This window comes from Callorhinchus milii, unplaced genomic scaffold, assembly GCF_018977255.1.
Source record: "Callorhinchus milii isolate IMCB2004 unplaced genomic scaffold, IMCB_Cmil_1.0 Scaffold11, whole genome shotgun sequence".
Lineage (NCBI taxonomy): Eukaryota > Metazoa > Chordata > Chondrichthyes > Chimaeriformes > Callorhinchidae > Callorhinchus > Callorhinchus milii.
Window position 1 is genome coordinate 2184946 of NW_024704752.1, and position 16186 is coordinate 2201131.

The 16186-nt window shown below is 43.8% G+C and overlaps 1 protein-coding gene across 1 annotated transcript; it reads left to right on the forward strand.

The window, feature by feature from the left end:
• The first annotated feature begins 2678 nt into the window (after window positions 1–2678).
• Window positions 2679–16144, forward strand: LOC103187989. Its single transcript, XM_042339382.1, has 8 exons — window positions 2679–2999; window positions 4424–4591; window positions 5128–5253; window positions 6720–6860; window positions 7043–7170; window positions 9460–9592; window positions 11423–11576; window positions 13192–16144. Exons 1-8 carry the CDS (start codon window positions 2789–2791, stop codon window positions 15674–15676), a joined length of 3546 nt encoding a protein of 1181 aa, XP_042195316.1. The 5' UTR covers window positions 2679–2788; the 3' UTR covers window positions 15677–16144.
• Window positions 16145–16186: the final 42 nt, after the last annotated feature.

Sequence of the window (16186 nt, forward strand, 5' to 3'; positions counted from 1 at the left end):
AATCTACATGGTGCGTGGATAATCCATACGGTGTGTATGTGTATAATCCATACTGTGTGTATAATACATACTGCGTGTGCTGGGAATATATAGAATCGAATACTGTATGCAAGAGGATGTATCGTATCCATACCATGTGTGGGGATAATAATAATAATAATCCTTGCATTTGATATAGGGCTTTTCATATCTTTTAGATGCCTTGTGTGTATAATTCACACAATGCTGGAATGTTTATAATCTACACATCGCACAGGAATGCATATAATCCATACCATTACTGGAAATGTGTACAACTCGTCCATTTAACATAATGTGTATAATCCATATATTGTTGGAATCTGCATAATACGCACAGCATATGGGAATGTTTGCCTGTAAAACCCGCTCCACGGTATATTTTGTCTTCACAAAGCTTTGACTTTTTTTTTGTTAACCCCGTTTCTGTTAATTCCAACACGTTCCCGTTGGCACCACCTCAGTCTCATACATCATCTCGAGCCTCGGCTACTGGGAAGCTATTGTGCAAAGTACAACAACGCCATAAATAATCTGAGCGAGTTGTGTTTGTGACCAATGGTGCAGATATTTCCAAAGGTACTGCATTTATTTATCAAATAAATCACACAACATTATGCTAGCCAGACAGTGGTTTGCACCCCTCACCCTCACGCTCTTTTACTTTAAAAAAATAACATTTTATAAAACAGAAAAAAAAACATTCTTCAACATACTATCCTGCTGAAATATCTGTGTTCTGCCTTTGGACAAGAGGTGTGTCAAAGGACTTCTTTCGAAACAGAAATAATCTGCACTAACAAGATCACAAACGTGATTTCAAAAAAATTGCCTGAAACATGATATTTATGTGGAGGGGGAAGCTATGAAAATATAATCCATTTATTGTTAGTAATATGATTTACCAATTATAACACCTTCCAACCAACACACACACGCACACAATGTAGTTGTATTCAATATAATTCTATTTAATATAATTTATATTTAGGTTTTATGTCCCTTGTTATGGACCCACCATCAAGTGGAAGCAACCTATTGATGTTTACCTTGTCAAACCCCTTCATAATGTACAGCACAATGATGATAATGTTGCACTTGAATGGTTTTCAAAATCCATGGAGCCAGGTTGCAAGGTCAGGTCGTTCCCAAAGTCAACCATTTCCAACGCGAGGATGTGCCTGGAGACGCACTCAAATCGAAGGTTTGCGTGTGTTCTTTCAAAACATTTCTTTTAAACTTTGTGCACGCATGCTCCCGTCTTATAATGTACGAGTGTATAATAATAATCCTTGCTTTTGATATAGCGCCTTATCACGTGGTTGAGGTGTCTCAAAGCGCTTCACAGGTTATATTGTAAAATGAATATATGACTGTATATTTTGTGGGCAAAACGCAGCAGCCATTTATGCACAGACAGCCGTGGATTGAGTGACCAAATTATTATTATTACTTTTGAAGGAATTATTACCCCTGGAAAGCAAAGCGCCAATCGACTAACAACCAGGTTTCTTACCTGCTGCTCGGTAAACAGGCGTGTGGAGTAAGGAAACTTGCCTAAGGCTTTCACAGCGCCTGGGAATCGAACCCAGGTCCTCTCATTTGTGGTGCAAGCGCTCTAACCAACACCGTACTCTACAGGAGTCCACGATATATGTATAATCTGCAGTGTATTAAGTAGATACGTTGCTTACTGTTCTAGGCGTTGTGTGTGAGTGTAACACCTTTGATTTGATGTCACAGAGAACACAGAGATTAGGAACATTTTGGAGTGAACAGTATCAGAGAATTGTCCAATTTATTCGATTCACGTTGGAATAACCTGAACCCCACACAAACTCTTCAGCAATTTTCTTTCCATTTGATCCTTAATTAAACTATGAAGAGCTTTGAGACGTCTCATTGTTAATAATCAATTTTTTTAAAAAGTAGATTCTTGTAACTTTGAAACTGTTTTGAAATAGGCTACTAAGCAAAATTATGGTGCGACTTAATGGTAACAATAACTCACACCTATACGGTGCCTGTCACGCAGGATAGCACCTGGAGAGAGAGTGCATTCCATTCCAATCTATCTCTGGGATTTCCATGTGCAGGTGGGATGCATGGAATTCTCAGTTTGGTTTGGAGACTCTTAAGTAAGAATTGATCGCTCTTTATTTTTCTTGAAGGTAATAAGTCAGTAATTCCTTAAAAAAAAAATAATAATTTGGTCCCTCAATCCATGACTGGTTTGGAACAGTGCTGTGCACAATTGGCTGCCGCGGTTCACCCAAAAAAATATACAGTCATTACACTTACCGTATATCCTGTGAAGCACTTTGAGACGTCTCGAAGACGTGATAAGGCGCTGTATCAAATGCAAGGATTATTATTATATGAAACACAACGGTTAGAATAATAATTATTATTATGACGGTTATGGGGTTCCGCAAACCGGGCTGACCCCCCCCCCCCCACCCCCACCCCACAACAAAAAAAAACGCTTTCCAGCGAGTTGTGAGTGATTGAACAGTGGTGGGATTGAGTGACCAAATTATTGTTATTATTTAATCCCCAACGAATTTAAATCCCTTCCGATTTGAAGCTGCTGAGAAAGCCAGCTGGTTCTTAATAGGGACATGGACTCTGTTACAGGTCCAATGGATGGGATGCAGGGCGGGACCAGAGGCACTGACATTAACTGGCCATTTATTGAGACCTTTTGGACAGCAGAGAGAGGAACTTCCTTTGGTCTGCAGTTCAGTCTCTCTCTCTCTGGGTGGACACGATGGACAGATATGAAGCTGCTATGGTGCTGGGAGCCCTGGGCAATGCCATGGGCTTTCACAACACCAACCAGGAGTGCAAGAAACCTGGACTCAAGTTAGATGAGTCGGATTTATCCAACGAGATAGACGCACTGGTTGCAAAGTCAACCCAATGGAAGGTCTCCTTTGATACTCTGATGCACTTAGCGACAGCCGAAGCCTTGACTTCTGGTGAGTTGGTATTATTTAACTTGTTAATTTCTCTCTCTCTTTCTCTTTGTCTCTTCTTTCTATCTCTTTCCTTTCTCCCTCTCTCCTTCCCTCCTTTCGGATCTTCCATCACTTGTTGTTTTTTTTACACGAATCGATCCCTGGATTTGCGAAACCATTCCCTAATAAGAAAATACGCAATTTGTTTGTGCATTTCCAGGTCCTGTTCAAATTTCTCTCTCTCTCTGTCCCATATAATAAAAATCAAGATGCATGTTAAAATCCACCCAATTATTAATCACCTCCATATATAATCCCCTCCCCCTCTATCAAAATGACTTTCATTTCAATTCATAAGATTTTTTTTGGAGGGGGAATACGTGTATAATTTTCTCTCCATCTCACTCTCCAGTAACTTCTGGTGCAAAATATACCGTATCAAAGCCATCCACCGCAATAGACTCGTTGACTGTTAAAAGGGTTCGGATGGGAGGGAACTAGGTTTAATGTTAACGTGTTTTACAGTGATCAGCAGCAGGTTAGGGATGTGAAACCACACATCATTGCACTGCACTGGCTTTTAGCCATTGCCAGCAACCCTACAGTACTTGTGTTGAATAATTCAACATTAGATTCATTATTCAATACATTATTAAAGACAACTGGACACTTACTTGAAAAGGAAAAGTAAATATGTGGGTGAAGAGTGGAATGGGACCAATTGGTATCTCTTTCAAAGAGCCGGCATCAGCACGATGGGCCAAATGGCCTTCTTCTGTGCTGTAAGATTCCACGATTTTATATGTAACTTAAGTACCTGCCTGCCTCAGCTGACTTACCAACTTTTATACAGAACTTGTCCATTTCTTTCGGTTTGCTGTTCATATTGAATCTGACGCACAATTTGGTGCTGGCAGCAGATAAAGTTGGAGGGGGAAAAAAATAAGTTACATCTCTCCCCACACACTAAGTAGTGCGGAGTGAATACAGTATTTAAGGCCAATCCAAATCCACGTTCGCTTGTTGATCCTATCTTAAGATCCCGTTACTTCAGTAGCATAGAGGTTAGAGGCCTCGTCTCGCAAGCGAAAGGATCCGGGTTTGATTCTCGGGCAAGGTGAAACCTTAAACAAGTTTCCTTACTCCACATGCTCGGTTTACCTAGCAGTAAGTAGGAACCTGGTTGTTAGTTGATTGGCAGATCGCTTTCCGGAGGTAATAATTCCTTTAAAAATAATAATAAATTGGTCACTCAATCTACGACTGTTTGTGGGACACTGCTGTGCGAAATTGGCTGCCAGGTTTCACCCACAAAATATGCAATCAATTCACTTTACTGTATATTCTGTGAAGTGCTTTGAGGCATCTCAACGATGTGATAAGGCACTATATCAAATGTAAGGATTATTATTATTATTATAGAAGAGATTTGTGCTGTCCCTCAGGGCAGGAATCCTTGAAAACATTCTACAGTCAAGCGGCGAAGAGGTACCTGCTTGCTTTAGACGCGCACCAGAACCGGCTTGCAAACACCCCAACGCCAGCAAGAGAAAGCATCCAGATGCCAACACGCAACTGTAGGACCAGGAGGTTCATCCCGCTCAGTAAACAAGGTAACATCAATCATATGCAGTGTCTAATCAAGGAGTTTGACCTCTTCTTCATTTCCCTTTAAAATATTACCCGCCTGGTTGGGTGAAGGAATAAGCATCTGTTTGGGTAATGGGTGGTTTGGATCTCCTGGGGGTGGGGGGTCTGGTGGTAAGCGGGGTCTCCTTGGAGCTGAACACACCTTCGGTCACCCTCTTACCACTACCCTCCCTGCCCACCTTCCCTGCTCCCCTCCTGATCCTGACCCCCGACTCGGGTCCAGATCCTTGACTGATCCAGCGACTTCGGTTGTCCTCCCGATTTGAAAGGCGCTGTGTAAATATAATTTGTTGTTGTCTCAACGGCATGATATGGTGCTATATCAAATGCAAGGATTATTATTATTATGGACCCTACCTCTGCTGGTATTAATTAGCCTGCTAATTTAGAAAACATCTCCACGGATGATGCGTGTGGTTACCTTGCTTTGTATTCTGCCTCGTTGATGTGAAATTCAAAGGCCGTACAGTAACAGGCAGCTGTCACGTGCAATTCACAGAGCCCATGTTTGGAGCAGCTGCCAGGACGATGTGTATTGGAATGCGCTTCTCAAAGCCACAGCAACTGAACGACCTCCTGCAAGCCAGCATCGAATGTGGCCGGATGACCCACAGTTTCCCAACAGGTAACGTGTTGAAGGGGTAAGGCTTCAACAACAACAACAAAAAAAAAAAACGTTTGTATAGCGCCTTTCACGTCAGGAGGACGTTCCAAAGCACTGGACAAACAGAGTTCGGACCCAAGCTCGGGGTCGGGGAGGGTGGAGGGCAGGGGGGGGAAGCAGGGAGATCGAAAGCACGGTCAAAGAGGAGGATCTTGAGATGGGTCTTGAGGGAAGGGGCGAGACGGAGGGACTGCACCATGAAGTTCCAGAGGGTGGGGGCAGAATGGCGGAAAGCCTGCCCGCCAATAGTGGGGCGAGCGAGGCGGGGACATGAAACAGGGGTGTCCAAAAGGTCCTCTTAACCCACCCCTACAAAAGAGCGATATGAGACTGCGGATGAATTGAAACAAGCTGTCAGAGGCGCATTTCGCTAAGATTTGGCACCGAACATGGTGAAGGCTCTTTATCTGCCATGAAAATTTTGCCACTCACACACCACACACCGATCCTCTGGATGTCTAAATACAGTTAAACACTTGCACTGAATACAATGAAGTCACTTCTATATACAATTATCATCATTCTTCCACATGCTTCAGTTGTTGGTCAGCGCACTGCAGAAAAACATACTAGGCGTAACAGGACTTTGTGGACACCCTGTATATAGTGATTCATATAGTGTTGTTTGGTGTATTAGCGTGTCCACTGACTGTGCCTTTCATGCTTCTGATTGTCCAGTAAGCCAGAGAGCACAATGTACCGGGCCTTTACTCTGCCCCGATTATTTTTGGGAACATGTTAGATAATTGTGCATAAAATACTTGAACCATGTGGTGCTGTTTGGCTTTGATCAACTTTACGCCAGCTAGATTCTGTGGACATTGTGTTTCCACTCTGGCGTCCTCAGCATAGTATAAATAGAATCAAGGATTTAGAGGGTCTGAAGCAGGCCTGACCCAGTGTCTGGATATAACACCATTGTGGTCGTGTTGACGTGTTGGAGCGGCCAGTCAGGAATGGTAGCAATGTCAAACATGCACTGCAAAGCCCCTTGTTCTTGAACGTGAAAGAGGGGGGAAAATAAGTGCAGCGAAATAGGTTACAGTCATAGAATTTAGAGCACAGAATTCAGCATATTGGATCCTTGTTATCTCTCTCATAGATCGATCCATTCAGTCCCACAGCCCCATTCCCCTTTGAATATTTGTCTAATTACCTTTTAAAAAACATGGATTTCACTGGATTCTGTTGTGTTTTTTTTTTGCTGGGGTTTTTCATGTCACAGGAACATAGGAACATCAGCCCCTCGAGCTTGTTCCCTCATTCTATAAGATCATTGCTGATCTGTTCTATTAACCCTCTGTATATCAAAAATATTCTTCTAACAACTCCCTTAGTTTTGTTAGTAATCTGAAATTTACGCCATCAAAATATTCCGAACTTCTGAGTGTCTGAAAAGCTTATCTCTAAACCTTTTGTCCCCACAGCTTTTCTGGGTACTTTCTGCACAGCGCTTTTCGCCTCATACGCTATTCAAGGGAAACCCATTGCTCACTGGGGATGGAGGATGATGGAAGTGATGCCCATCGCAGAGCAGTACTGTGAAAAGAAGATCGCTCATTTCTCAGGTTGTATTCAGTTCTTAAAATAATAATATATAATAATAATCCTTAGTTCTGGTACGGCGCCTTGTCATGTAGTTGAAGCGTCTCAAACGGCTTTGAGTAATAGCGTTATTGCTTACCCTTTCAGACTTTACTCTTCAGCAACTTATTGCAATACACAAACTTACATGATGTCGTGCTCACAGATTATCGGGAGAATTGGTTTTGCTTTGAAACCATTTGGCAGTTTTACCTGAAGTTGAGGGGAATCCAGAAGGACGGATGCGACATTCCCGTTTTTCCTAAATCCTACAAAATCGAAGAACAAAACAAGGTAATTCCTGGCATTAAGTTTTTATTCACACAGAGTGGAATTTGTGGCTGGAACAGATTTACCAGGTTGGGAGTCACACACTTAACTTCACTTAAGAAACAGCTCAATGTGTGATGGGAGGACTGAAGGCTGGGGATTCTGGAAGGATGAGATCAAATGGGCAGAAGGGTCTTCTTCATCCAAACTTCACGTGATTGGCATTTTTATTAACATTATCCCTACATTTGATATAGCAAATTTTGTATACTGTCAATCCATTTTACAATGCATTCTGTGAAGCGCTTTGAGATGTCCCAATGATGTGATATCAAAGCAAGGCTTATTATTATTATTATTATTATTATTATAGTGTCTTTCATTTCAGGAGGATATCCTAAAGCACTTCACATGATTCACTGTAAAGTGTATCGACTACTGTAGGTGAATACAACAGTCAATGCCCCACAAACAGCCATTGAATGGCCAATTTTATCTGGCGGATGTTGCCAGGAAAGGTGGTTATTTTACAAGGTATCAACTGTTGAAATATATCAGCTTGATGCAGTGATGGGAAGGGTGAGTGTTCTGGAAGGAAGAGGCAATGAATTCCACATTCTTATGATGCTATGGATTTTTTTCCCGTTCGCTCCTAGCTTGTTTTGCCTTAATTCTAACATCACACTCTCCAGGAATGGAGCGAGCACTCTAAACTGGAGAGATGCCTTCAAGGCCTTTATTGTCTTTAAAATGTAAACTAGCTGAAGGGCTCGAATTAGAAAATGATCCTTGCTTCATATCATAGCTTAAAAATGTACGGATTGCAAAATTGTACGTAATCGCCTCGGAATAAATGACCACGAGGCGATAATAAACGCCTGATTAGGACTGTAAGGATGAAGTGGGGCAATGATATCTCAACCACTCAAATCATTGCTAGGCTATGAATAGCACCTTGAAAATAAATTATGTCTGTAGACCTTTATTTGCTGGCTGGCGACGATCGACTCTTGTCAGCGCTGACTGGGTAACGACTCTGTAATCCTTACGTGTCCGGTTAAGCATTTGCAGCTTTTTAACAGACAAAAGGTTGCCCGCACACCACAATTAGAACGGGGTCTCACAGCTGGGGTATGAGACCTTACAAGGCAGCAGCACTGTGGACGGGTGAAGCAGTTTTAATATCTCAGGAATTGGTCCTTTCAAGAGCCTTTCGTAATTCAATGTTGTCTCTTTGATCTTTGATCTTTTTCGTCCAGGCTCACACTCCAGCGCTGAATTGCCAGAGGTGCCACTCTTCAGATGTGACATTAAACTGAGGTCCCGTCTGCTTGTTAAGGTGGACGTAAAAGATCCCATGGCACTATTAGAAACAAGATTTTTTTTTTTTACTTCCCCCCCCACCCCAGAAAATATTGCTCATGCACCACATAGCTGGATGTGGGATCTGGCTGTCCACAAACATATGTTTGCCTACGAATACACATACTTCACAGCAAATATTTGTGAATAATTTTTGAGACATTTCAACGTGGTTTTAGCTGGTTAGACTCCAACAGTTACCCCAAACACACGCTCTGGGGTCCCCAAACCTTGACTTTTGCCAACCTGCGCCTAGTACTTCCCGGAATTAGGTAAGCAGGATGCGTCCCTCCAAGGAGAGAGAGCGCATTCCATTCCAACAAGTTATCTCTGGGATTTCCATGTGCTGGTGGGATGCATGGAATTCTCAGCTTGGTTTGGAGACGCTCAAGCACATGCTGACATGAAAGACGTTATACAAATGTAGTTTGTTGTTGTTGTTTTACAATCAGTATCCTGCAGTTCGCTCCCTTGCCCATCCCACAGTCCCTCCGCCCCTTGCCTTCTTCAAGACCTGTCTCAAGACCCTCCTCTTCAACCGTGCCTTTGGTCGCCCCCCCCCCCACCCCTACCCTTCCCACCCTCCACCCCTCTTGATCCCAACCACCAGCTCAGATGCAGATCCCTGACTGTCCAGCACCTTGGGACGTCCTCCTGACGTGAAAGGCGCTGTACAAATGTGATTTGCTGCTGCTGTTGTCTTAGTTTCCCGCATGAATCTCTCTGCAACAAGTGAAAGGCTGATTGATGTTTGATCAGATTTACTCTACAAAATAGTTAGGACAACATCTGATGTGTTACGCACAGTGTGTTCACGTTCTAACGGACGGAGGCAAATGGTCACACAAGCATTGCACTGTATTGGGTTACTCTTAATGGGGATCATTTTTCCACCTGACGTGTGAATGCAACTAACAGCTGTGTTTTTCTTCTAAAAAAAAATGTGACAAGCTGTACAGAGGGTGGCGTTCAGAGTCGAGTGGGAAGCAGAAGGGGCTGGAGACTACGCTGATTGCTTACGATGCTCTGTTGGTGGCCGGAGGAGACTGGAAAAAGCTCTGTTATTCAGCCATGTTTCACTGGGGTAATATTCCATACCGACCTGTCCATGCTCTCCACTCAGCGGTCTCTGGCACGCTCCACATCCTCTGCCCTGCCTGCTCTACCATCTGCGGTCATACCTTCAGCCTCTCTGCCCCCACCCTTTGGAATGTCATCCCACAGCTCCTTCTCTTCCCCCCTCTCTTGCCTCCTTCAAGGTCCATCTCAAGACCCTACTCTTCGACCGTGTCTTCGGTCACCCTCCTGATCCCAACCCTCAGTTCGGGGGGCAAATCCTTGACTGTTCAGCTCCTTGAAACATCCTCCTGATGCGAAAAGCGCTGTGTAAATGTAATGTGTTGTTGTAGTAAGAGAATTGATAATGCACTCTACGTTTTATCTGTCAACAAAACTCCCTCAATACTGAGCCGCATCGGGCTGAATACAAACACTCACAATAAGATAATTAGCAGTGACCATATATTTTTACACAACACTGCATGAAACCAGTGGACAGAATTTTAATACTTGGGTAGAGTTTGATTTCAGTTATTGATGGCACATCACGGTTCAGGCCACTCTTTCCAGTGTCTTATCAGACTCTTAACAGTGACTGACCCCCCAAACTCACAAATGAAGGCAATACAGTAAGAAAAATAATCCTGACATTTGATACAGCGCCTTTAACAATAATACTTGCATTTGATATAGCGGCTTATCACATCTTCGAGACGTCTCAAAGCGCTTCACAGAATATACTGTAAAGTGAATTGACTGTATATTTTGTGGGCGAAATGCGGCAGCCAATTGGGCACAGCAGTGTCCCTTAAACAGTCGTGGATTGAGTGACCAAATTATGATTTTTTATAATTCTTTCACATCAGCAGGACATCTCAAAGCACTTCAGAGGATATAAAATGTCGAGACTGTGTATTTTGTAGTTGAAGAATGCCTTGATAACATGTTTTCAGCACCTTGGGACGTCCTCCCGACGTGAAAGGCGCTATAAAAATGTAATCTTGTTGTTGTTTTCCCAGTATTGCCTTTGGCACTATTGTGAATGTCAGTATTTAAGGACAAATTGTTAACCTATATATTAACACACTATTTTAAGCAATGCTAGTGATTTGGTATTTAAATGAGAATTGTAATTGCCCAAGAGAATTCAGCACATCACCGAGTTGTTTAACATTATGTTTGTTGAAAGCTTTCCTGAATCCCAAGGTCAAACACCAGTGTGATATTCAAGCTTATCAACTCAAAACAACCAAAATGGGATTGGGTGCAGGAAAGCAAATATCACCAACTGTGAAGTCCTGTAGTTCAGTGCTTTGAGTGCTCGCCTCGCAAGCGAGAGGACCCGGGTTCGATTCTCGGGCTGGGTGAAACCTTAGGCAAGTTTCCTTACTCCACACGCCTCTGTTTACCCAGCAGTAAGTAGGAAACCGGTTGTTAGTCGATTGGCGGATCGTTTTCCGGGGGTAATAATACCACCAAAAAAAAAAATTTTGGGTCACTCAATCCACAGTTGTTTGTGGGACACTGATGTGTGCAATTGGCTGCCGCATTTTGCCCCCAAAATATACAGTCAATTCACTTTACAGAAGTGCTTTGAGACGTCTCAATGAGGTAATAAGACGCTATATCAAATGTAAGGATTATTATCTATAAATCCTTCAATGGCCTCATTCCACACTACTTATGCAATTATTTCCATCATTACATGGGGCTTGAACTAATCATAAGCTTCTGACCCAGGATAAGAGTCAAAATGTACCTAATTAAGCTATGAAAGGGTTACTGCATTAACAACTTTATTGTTAGTTTGCGAGTCTGATTACGTTGTTCTTATCTTCCAATTGTGACCCTACAGGAGAGAGTGATGTAACGGGAGCTATCGCAGGCTGCCTGTATGGAATTCAGTATGGATTTGACAATGTTCCTTCAAGCCTTTACCTTAACCTGGAGTTTAAAGATGAACTGGAGCAGCTGGGGAGGAAGCTGTACTACATCGCTAATCCAGAAAGGTAACGATCAGATTACCAGCTCTCGAGACGCTATCCTGCGTGAAAGCGCTCTGGGACATTTCCCTCTGCTGTATAAATGCAAATTGTTATATTAAAAGTGTGGAACACAAAATCTATCATTATAATTATTGAGTTACCCGATATAGTGCCTTTCACGTCAGGAGGACGTTTCAAAGTGCTTCACAGGATTTACAGTAAAGTGAGTGACTGTGTGTTTTGTGTGCAAAATTGTAATTAACCAATGAGAAATACGATATCATCTGTTACCCCTTTTCATGGGGGAGAGGTGGGGATGAAATAAATAATTAAGCTTTTTGTGTCAGTTTGAACATGATTAGGCCAAACTTTATTTTAGACCCCAATTTATAATAATAATAATAATAATAATCCTTGCATTTGATATAGCGCTTTTCACGTCGGGAGGACGTCCCAAGTGAATTGACTGTATATTTGTGGGCGAACGCGGCAGCCAATTGCGCACAGCAATGTCCCACAAACAGTCGTAGATTGAAAATGACCAATTTATTATTGTTTTGTTTTTGGAGGGATTATTATTAGGCTCTGTGTGGAGTAAGGAAACTTGCCCAAGGTTTGGCGCCCTGCCTGGAATTGAACTCAGGTCTCTCGCTTGCAAAGCGAGCGCTCTAACCACTGAGCTACAGGACTCCACTATTGGCTGTTTGGCTGTTTACTTATTCCAAAAATAGCACAGCCAATCTGGTTATCAATGGCAAGCTATGCGGTTTAGCCGGTTAGGCTCCAGCAGTTACCCTAACACTCATTCTGGGGTCTCCAAGCCTTGGCTTTTGCTAACCTGCGCCTAATACTTTCCGGAATTAGGTAAGCAGGATACGACCCTTTAGGGAGAGAGTGCACATTCCATTCCAACAACATATCTCTGGGATTTCCATGTGTAGGTGGGATGTATGTGTAGTGCAGGTGGGAGTCCTGCAGCTCAGTGGTTAGAGCTCTCGCCTCGCAAGTGAGAGACCTGGATTCAATCCCCGACAGGGTGAAATGTTGGACAAGTTTCCTTACTCCACACGCCTCTGTTTACCAAGCAGTAAATAGGAACCCGGTTGTTAGTCAATTGGCTGATCACTTTCCGGGGGTAATAATTGCTTAAAAACAAAGTAATAAATTAGTCACTCAATTCACCACTATTTGTGGGACACTGCTGTACACAATTGACTGTCATGTTTCACCCACAAAATACACAGTCAATTCACTTTACAATATATTCTGTGAAGCGGTTTGAGACGCCTCAATAACGTGATAAGGCACTATATCAAATGCAAGGATTATTATTATTATGGACAAAATTTTCAGTTTGGTTTGGAGACTCTTACGCATGGTGATGGGTTTCCATATGTGTCAGACACCCGGCTGTGCAAAAATACAAAGACAAATCTGATAGAGTTACTAAGGTAACTTCTGTTGGTCTAACAGCAGAGCTTTTTGTTCGGGGCCTGCAGTTCCCGATCAGTTTAGTTTGTTCTGAACTTGACGATTTGAAAGCATTCTTAACGCTTCGACGAGGCAGGCCAAGTAACTGCAATCATTCACCAAATCAGACCTTTGTGATCCCAAATCCCTGGCCTTTGTTTCGCTCCAGGTCTCTCGAGCTCGATGCAGACCAGGCACGAGCTATAGATGTGCGGAAGATTGCCAAGAGGTTTGTGAACAAACGCACGGCAGATGAGATCAATAACCTACTGAACTACATGGCCCTGCTGGGAAAGAACACCAGCAGCGATGACTCCATTTGTCTAACGATCTTGTCTACGGCACTTGACGCCTATGCCAAAGGGAAAATGCTCGAGCCTGAGGGAAAGATCCGACCCAATAGATTCCAGCTCCTGCAGTCAAAGTTCACAAAGATCGGGCTTCGCAGTCAGTTTGAGAAGCTCCAGTTTGATGAGCCCCGGGAAAAAGTGCCTTTGAAAAAATGTACCAACACGAAGAAGGTTGTGGGAGGCATCCCACTCACCCCACAGTTTCCCACAGAGCCCAAAGGCCACACCAACGTTACCCAAATACACAGTACCCCTGACTTGACCGTGCCAACAAAATGCCCGTCTATTGATGGTAGAGAGGTGGAAGTTGCCACTGAACACCCAAGTGCTGTTGATGAGCCCATTGCTCTGTGTCCTGCTGTTCTACAACTGCCAATATCTCAGGAAGGAAATCCCAGGTGCACACAGAAAGCCAGTGAGGCTGAGGCACATTTGCCACAGACTCCTCCGGCTAAGGACAAAGATATTGAGCCTGCCCGGACAGATAGCAAGAATAATGCACACACACTACCGCACGGTCTGACTGATAAGCCTCTACTCCAGGTATGTCAGATTGAAGATGCACAGATTGTCCATTCACACACTACTGGTGAGGCTGATGTGCATATGGTATGGAATTCTAACACAGAGGACAAAGGCACTGTGCGTTATCCTCAGAACGGCAGCAAGACTAATCCTCAGGCAGACTTACTACCGAATTGTGAGAGTGACACGAAAAACATGTGCTTTCAGATTGCAGGCAATACTATTGTGCGCACAGAAAAATATTCACAGACTGACGACATGACTGATGTGCGTGCGCTTGGGAATTCACAGACTGAGGACAAAGAAACTGTATATTCTGCAACTACTAGTGAGACTGGTGTACACATTCTCAAAGATTCTCAGACTGATGTACACATTCTCAAGGACACTCAGACTCTTGTACACCATCTGAAGTTTTCTCAAACCGATTTAAACGTTTTCACAGACTCTGAGACTGGTGTACATGTTCTGAAGGACACTGAGACGAGTGTACATGTTCTGGATGACTCTGAGACTGGTGTACATGTTCTGGGTGACTCTGAGACTGGTGTACATGTTCTGAAGGACTCTGAGACTGGTGTACATGTTCTGAAGGACACTGAGACTGGTGTACATGTTCTGAAGGACACTGAGACTGGTGTACATGTTCTGAAGGACACTAAGACTGGTGTACATGTTCTGGGTGACTCTGAGACTGGTGTACATGTTCTGAAGGACTCTGAGACTGGTGTACATGTTCTGGGTGACTCTGAGACTGGTGTATATGTTCTGAAGGACTCTGAGACTGGTGTACATGTTCTGAAGGACACTGAGACTGGTGTATATGTTCTGGGTGACTCTGAGACTGGTGTACATGTTCGGAAGGGCTCTGAGACTGGTGTTCACATTTCTCAGGGCTCTCAGGCTAAGGACAAAGACATTGCTATAAATGAGCAAATTGCACAACCGGTTACTGAAGTTTTATATCCAGCTACTCACCTTCCAGTCGGCGATCTGAGGAAAGGTAATCGCTTCAGCAAACCAGCCGAGACAAATGAGTGCATTTCTGGAAGTCAGGTACCAAGTGTTCATTGGGAGTTTGCTGTAGAAGAGCCAGGCTCGCACAATCCACCTGGCATCCCTGGCAGTATGTCTGACACAAGCCGTGCCCAAAGCAGCCAAACCCTGGCACCTAGGGTTCGAGATGTCCCAAAGACAGGTTTGACAGGAGAAACCAGTGAAGCTGGCTCTAGGGTTATCGACCCGCCACACATTGGCTGCCACTTTTCGGGGGGTGTTGAAGAGTCCTTTCCCACCTCCGTACGGAGCAGCACAGAGGCTGTAAACATAGCGGAACCATCGAGGGGAAAGAGCGAGCGGATGAGAGCTTCACGGTCCAGCGGCCCCGAATCACTCGCCCAATCACAGAAACGGTTCAAGCGGATCCCACAAAAAACAGAGCCCAGGATCTACTGGAAAACCCAACAACTCCAAGAAAGTGACTCTGAAAGAGCCAAGCCAGAAGGCTTTAATTGCGCTCTCCCTCGGTCCCAGGACTTGCAGGATTCAGCTACAGAGCACCAGGTTGATGGAGAGGAGCAATCCCCTTCGGTGGTCGGAGCTCTCGTTGCTGACTGCAGCGCCCAACCGGAGACTGAGCGAGCGGGTGACGCGATGCGCAGCAAGAGCCCATCCTGGAAATACAAAGCCTATAGTTATGCTGACCCTTCAGTGGTTTCGCAAGCTAACTACAGAGTTGTGTTAAGGGGCAGCGAGATTGTCCGGCTACCTCCATTGTGAGCGCACTGTGGTGTGCAGATCAGCTCATATTCCAGCGGCATCGATTGAGACACTATTTGGGGAGGGGGCAGGACAAGTGGGATGAGGAACCCCATTTATACCCACAAAAACTTACTGCAAGCACTGATAGGACTAGAAGCTGGTCCAGACGTGGACCACAGCAGTTAATCTAGACACTTCTGACAATAGCATTTCACGTCATTTCCAAATGCAAGCAAGTGGCAATTTGCGTGTTAATTACTCTTAAAAGAGAAATGAAACATGGGCAGCTAAACACACATGCACACGCACACACACACGCTGTTTCAAACCAATATACATGTACCGTATCTCAAAGCGCTTCACAAAATATTCCGTAGTGGATCGACTGTGCATTTTGCTCACAAAATAATTAGCATGGAGTTAAATCTTCAGGGTGTATTTTGCCCACAAAATGCAGTCGATCCACTTTACGGCATATTCTGTGAAGCGCTTTGAGACGTGATACCGCGCAAGGATTATTATTATATT